At 43.5% G+C, this 6,500-nt stretch overlaps 1 protein-coding gene across 1 annotated transcript; it reads left to right on the top strand.

The window, feature by feature from the left end:
- Positions 1-453: 453 nt before the first annotated feature.
- Positions 454-6,034, top strand: GPRC5D (G protein-coupled receptor class C group 5 member D). Its single transcript, XM_037136602.2, has 2 exons — positions 454-1,381; positions 5,883-6,034. The coding sequence occupies exons 1-2, from the start codon at positions 487-489 to the stop codon at positions 6,032-6,034; spliced, it is 1,047 nt and encodes a 348-aa protein (XP_036992497.2). The 5' UTR covers positions 454-486.
- Positions 6,035-6,500: the final 466 nt, after the last annotated feature.

Genomic DNA, 6,500 nt, shown 5'->3' with positions numbered 1-6,500 from the left:
AAGGAACGGTTATTAATTAATATTACTAGGAAAAATCACCTGTCTGTCTCCTTCAACCAGTGCATCAGTGTCTTAAGTGAGCCAGTGATCAACAGCCCTTGTCCTGGAGCCTGAGATGGCTGGAATTCCATCAGTCAGGCAAACCTTGTCACGTACCCCTCTTTATGAAAAAGATTCTCCATCAACTTCAAAAAGCCTTGGTGGAAATCGTGACATGCAAGTGGATGAATTATCTGGAGCCCCCAAGTAAAGATTGCTCTGTTTTTCCCAGCGGGACAGAGCTAGGATAGTTTTGATGGTTTACTAGTTTGGGGTTATTTCACTCAGTACATCCAGGTGTCTTTATTTGGGACTGAGAGACATTATAGTGGCCTGCATACACCCAACAGGCATTCTTGTGGGTAGATAGAAAGTCACAAGTTTGTCTCTTCTTTCTTCTGCAGGGAAAACAGAAGTCCATTTTCGTGAAGTCCACCTACCGTCACTATGTGTGAGGACTTCACCAAGTCCACTGAGGACTATTATTTCCTCTGTGACACAGAGGGGCCCTGGCGCATTGTCCTGGAGTGCCTGGCAATAATTGGCATTGTGGTTACAGTTATTCTGCTCTTGGCACTTCTCTTCCTCGTGTGTAAGGTTCAAGACTGTGGCCAGTGGAATGTCCTTCCCACCCAGATCCTCTTCCTCCTGGGTGTGCTGGGGCTCTTTGGCCTTGCTTTTGCCTTCATCGTGCAATTCAATCAGCAAACTGCTCCTGTCCGCTACTTCTTCTTTGGGGTTCTCTTTGCTCTCTGTTTTGCATGCCTCTTGGCTCATGCCTCCAACCTGGTGAGGTTGGTCCGGGGTGGTGTCTCCTTCTCTTGGACCACAATTCTGTGCATTGCTGTTGGTTTTAGCCTGTTGCAGACAATCATTGCCATTGAGTACGTGACTCTCATCATGACCAGAGGGATGATGTTTGTGCATATGACACCCTGCCAGCTCAATGTGGACTTTGTTGTGCTCCTGGTCTATGTCCTTCTCCTGATGGCCCTCACGTTCTTCGTCTCCAAAGCCACCTTATGTGGCCCATGTGAGAACTGGAAGCAGCATGGAAGGTTCATCTTCATCACTATGCTCATCTCCATCATCATCTGGGTGGTGTGGATCTCCATGCTCATGAGGGGCAACCCGCAGCTCCAGCGGCAGCCCCAGTGGGATGACCCTGTCATCTGCATTGCCCTGGTCACCAACGCCTGGGTTTTCCTGCTGCTGTACATCATCCCTGAGATCTGCATTCTCTACAGATCGTGGAAACAAGATTGCACTGTACCAGGCAACACCTGCTCGGTGCCAGCCTACAAATGCGGCTTCAGAGCGGAGAACCAGGAACTCTCAAAAGGTACCTACCCAGAGGTTTGGGAAGCAGGGAGGTTCTTCTGTGGGAGAAAGAGGGGAGAAATTGTGCAACCAAATGAATCAGGAGAGAACAAAAAGGCAATGGTCAGAATGTAGTGGATGACTAAATACTTCAAGCACAGAGGTGCAGACCACCAGAATCAGGGTTAAACTTTTATGAAAAATGAGTTCTTCCAAAATACAGAGACCAAGGGAAGGAGACCAAGAGAGAAATGAACCAAAGGCCCTAAGTAAAGAGGGTGTGGCTTGGCGCTCATGCTGGGGAAAGAAAGACACCCACTCATATAAAATGAGTCAATCAGCCCCAAATTAGGCTTGGGGCATGCAATTGCATGACATATGATGCTAAGCGCAGATGTTTGGGCCGTCGAGTACAGAAGTCAATCCTGGCAACAGTGGTTGACATTTTAAAGGTCAAGTCTCAAAACGAACTTGCCCAAACATCATAATACATTGATTCGCAGGACTCCTTACCTCGTTAAAGTTACAAAGCCCAGTAACTTCCGGATCACTACTTTTCAAACTATTCACTGCTTAAAACCCTTCAAAGTTTATAAAAAGTGACAGGAAGAGCCATTAAATCAGAATTCTAAGTAAAAGTGCAGATCTACAATTATTAATAAAAATAAAGCAACTTGCTTATGCGACATGTTCATACTAATTTCTGGGTTCCTAATGTAAGACCAAGCCACCTGACCCTCCTTTGTTAAAGAATAAAATGTATTACCCATGACAATGAGGAGGCTTGAACACTAACACCCTGGGGGAAATAGTGGCTAATTTCAGTCATCTGGAAATATGTCAAGACTCATTATTTCCTTTGTAAAACATCTGGCCTATTATTCATAACCAAGTATCAGAGTTTTACATCAATTCTTGTGTCTTAATAGGCATCTGATTTTTCACAACTTATTTCTAATGTGCAAAGATGATGTTATTATGTATATTGTATAGCACACATCATGTTCACTAGGCTCAAAAAATTAATAAAAGCTTCCCTTTTAAGTGCTACACTTTTTTGAGCTGTAATCTATTGCTAATTACATATTCAAGTTCTATCCTGTTCAGAGGGCTGCATCCATTCATTCTCTTCAGTCCAGCTGACCGAGGGTCAGACACTGCAGTGTGTGTCCCCCTGTAACACGTTTTCCTTGCTTGTTGATGACGTGCGATCAGACCGCTGAGGTTTTGGCAGAATCGCGGACTCAGTCTTTCTGGAAACTACTTCTCATAGTTCTCACCAGAAGACAGGATAAAACTTCCTGTGTTTGTTTTATTGTTGTTTTATGTTTCCAGGAAACAAAAGTCAGAGAGAGGGGGAGATAGAGAGAATTCTTCAAGTTTCATAAAACCTTACACACACTGGGATTTGTCATCAGCAATATTCCATGCCCCCAAAAATGTGGGACAAGCGTTTAAAGTGTTTTAAGGAACATCCTGGTGGAACAGAAAGGGCTAGCAAAAGTGCGGTGTTCCTGGTACTACCCTTACTGCTCAAGCACGGCTAGAAAATCCACTGCTGAGCAGGAAAGAGCCTGCCAGTGATAGCCATTGTCAATGTAGTTTAATACTTGGGGGGCAGGGAGGGGGCAAATCAATAGTGTGATAGAGAGCTCAGAGACCACAGTCCAAAACTGGGCAGAATAACCAGAAACTTAAGCTTTAGAGAATGTAATCAGAATTTAAATCACCTGGAAAAAGCACAAAAAACAAAAATGAGAAGACTGACAAAATCGCAATAAAAAGTAGAGGATTACATCTAGCTAGAGAAAACGTACAAATAGATACAAAACAGATAAGAAGTGGGCAAGTATAGTATACTAAGTACAGTGTAAAAACAATTACTTGAAAAACTCTAAGTGTGTCATAGGTCGGGACCTGCACCAGGAAAGCAGCTTAGCACTGTCTTTGTTTTTGTTTTCTCAAGAAACAATCAGCGTACTATGTAAACAGACATGTGGTCAGCAGGAACAGTCAGGCCATTGTGCTGAGCTTGGGTCAATCACTAACGAGAATCCCCTTCCAGCTCCGGGATCCACTAGTGAGAAGTGTGGGGAACTTGGAGAGCTTTCGGTGGGAAACCACAAAGATGACTAAAGGGTTATAACCTCAGACCTGGGTGGAAGTGCGATGGCAGAACTGCGATGGCAGTTCTTCACCTGCCTTTGTCATAAACTACTTAAATTCTCTCTCTCTAAATTCTATACAAAACATGACATCCTGTTTGAATCCATGAGGCATGCATGTGTCGCGTGACTCTTCTGATTAATACTGTTCCCAGCTGTGACTCCTGTAGCATAAATCTGATTTACCTCTGGGTTGTGGGACCAAATTATTCACCTGAAAGAAGAGTAAGAACGAGAGGGGATTAGCAGGGCGTTACATGGGTACGAAGACCTCTCTCCAAGAGGCTGTTGTCCTGTTTGCTGTCTCCCACTGAAGGCTATGGGTAGAAATGGACTCAAACCAAAGCACAAGGGATTTTTACTACATATGAAAATAAAAGTTGGTAAACACTAAAACGTATCAGCAACAGGGATTAAAGACTCCATTTCCCTGGGAGTCTTTCAGAAGATTAGGCTTTATCTCTCTGAAGTGGCTTATGGACTTAATTCCAAGATACACAAACATCTAGATGGGGAAGGAAAATGCAAGCAGGACACCTTGTTACTCCAGGACACTGAACAACTGGGCTTAGTCTTTGCTGCTATAAATGTGCTCCTAAAAAGTGGTATATTGATTGACCTTTTAAAATTAGTTTTTCTTTTAACTGAGAATTTTTAATGTAAGTGAATTTGTGGAGACCATAAATATAGTAGAATATCAGCCGTGAATTTTTTTAGGCTAGGAAATCTCCTGTTCTAATAATTGCTGACTTTATCTCTTTTAGACTAATTAGAATATTATTATATCAAGGTTGCTAGAAGCAAGACCCATATATATCTGAAAGCATCACATTATTGTGGGTATTTTTCTGTCCAGTGTTCGAATGTGTACAAATCTAGTATAATTTGACAAAAAAAAGAGTCTATGTAATATGAAAATGGACCCATGACTATACAATGATATAAAGCAAGAGAAGAAAGTTTTTGCAAACATAAGCTCTTTGAGTTGTTTTCCATATAGCAAATACCACCTTTTTCTGAACATGGCCCTTTCTGACAATTCTCAACATTTTATTCTTCAAGGCCCCACCTTACTGTGAGATTCCAATTTGAATGGTCTCAGGGGGTATGATTTTTGTTTGTTCTTTCATGGGAACAAGTAGCAAAACCATGCTTTTTTTCACCCTGACGAGCTACGGGTCACGAAGAGAGAACTGGCAAAAAATATGGAGGAAGACAGTGAGCTAGAGAATTAAGCTTCTCTAGTTTATGATCTGGTCCGATAAGAATGTTGAATGAACACTGGTTACCATGAGACTGAGCAGGAAGGAGTCTTATTTTGCCACAAGGAACAAAGCTACACCAGAAATTCAGTACATTCTGCTGTGAAGAAAAAGAGAACATTTCATATTTTACAAGGTCCAAGCCCTCTAAAAAAATGCCACCCAGCAAGAGGAGGATGTCAGAGCATCTACTATGACCATTCCACCAGCACCACCATCAATAATCATATACAAAGTGTAGCACTGTGATGTTTTCTATATATCATGTCTTACTCCAAGGGCCTCATCCACCCGAATGTTAGTTGATTTTAACCTTCAAAACAATCCTATGAAATAGATTTACTATTATGATCATCATTATCCCTCTTTTACTTCCATCAGGAAACAAAGGCAGCAAAAAGTCAAGCAATCGGGCCCTAGGTAACACAGCTAACCAATGAGAGAGCAGAGACCACGGCTCCAATGTCAGAGCTGACAAGTGTGAATAACTGGTGGCCCAGCGATGTCTGTGACCATCGAACAACAAATATGTACCCACAGGTGCCTCGCCTTAGACACGAGCACAGCTACTCTCTTCATAAAGCTGCAGTCCTGTTGAGGAGACAGACATGAAGCAAATAACCACCTACGTGATATTGTGCCACAATACAAAATTATCTAATGATGTTTTGTATTATGTCCAGTTTCTTAAATGGAATCAATTTTGTAGAGTATCAGGCTTATAGGGCCTTTAGAAATGATCTAGTTAAAGCTTTTTATTTTGCTCATGAAGACAGTGAGTCACCCGTGGTCATGTGGTAACACTGGAGAGAAGGCTCTGACCCAGGCCCCTGTTCTTTCTCTAGAAAATGATGATGAATCTTCAGCCTCTTTAGTTACTAAACACAGATGAGCTTCTTCTTCATGTCCAGTCTTCCTCAGAAGGATTTATTTTTTTATTATTTTGTTGTTGTTGTTAGAACAGCCACAACAGAGAATTCCTTTTCAAAGGGCCAAAAACCTCTTTGCAAGCCATTAAGTCCTCTCCTAGTCCTCAGGTGCTGTTTCCGGGTGAACCTCTGACACTAACGCAGCCCTTCCCTCCTTTGGCTTTCAGCCCGAGACAGTGATGGAGCTCAGGAGGATGTAGCATTAACTTCATATTCAGCCGCAGGTAAATGTGCTCGTCTGCGTTCACCACGGAGGGCCAGAGCAAGCTCTCCTGCCTCAGGAGAGCAGACAGGTTTCAGCTCCAGTGGCTTTTATTGACCTGAGAGAGGAGTGGTAGGGCAGGGCCATCCCTACAGGCATGTGGAGCGGGAACCATCTAGATTAAACTACACCAGGCCAGCTCAGTAAAGGCGAGGCAGGCCTTTTGCCTCTGCCGGAGCCCCTCCCTGTCCCCATCGCCACTGCCATCAACAATATATGTGTGCTGATGCAGGTGAGTGTCCCTAGGCAGAAGAGCAGCTTGAAGGGTTTGTTTGAGGGTAAAGAGAAGCAAGCTCACCGCTGGGCACAGTGGGGAGTTGTAAACATGCGTGACTATTGGATCTGGTCTTAGTATCAGTTGTTGACCTGGATCCCCTGAGCCACACCAGCTGCCCCTCTGAGTCACTGTCTGGCTCTAGCTGCCCAGGCAGCCCCAGGAGCTGGGCTAGGTCTGTCCCCATCATCTGGATGTCCAGAGGGATGTGCTCGCTTTAATTATTTTGGTCAAAAACTAAGAGAGTGC

Source organism: Artibeus jamaicensis, unplaced genomic scaffold (assembly GCF_021234435.1).
Source record: "Artibeus jamaicensis isolate MK-2021 breed Jamaican fruit bat unplaced genomic scaffold, CSHL_Jam_final contig_233, whole genome shotgun sequence".
NCBI classification, from domain to species: Eukaryota; Metazoa; Chordata; class Mammalia; order Chiroptera; family Phyllostomidae; genus Artibeus; species Artibeus jamaicensis.
This window is presented reverse-complemented; position numbering and strand designations above follow the sequence as displayed.

Bases quoted from the DNA above. Each gene is read 5' to 3' on its own strand.
- GPRC5D (XM_037136602.2), top strand. From the start codon at position 487: ATGTGTGAGGACTTCACCAAGTCCACTGAGGACTATTATTTCCTCTGT. The intron at 1,382-5,882 runs GTACCTACCCAG...TTTGGCTTTCAG, and splicing joins GAACCAGGAACTCTCAAAAG to CCCGAGACAGTGATGGAGCT.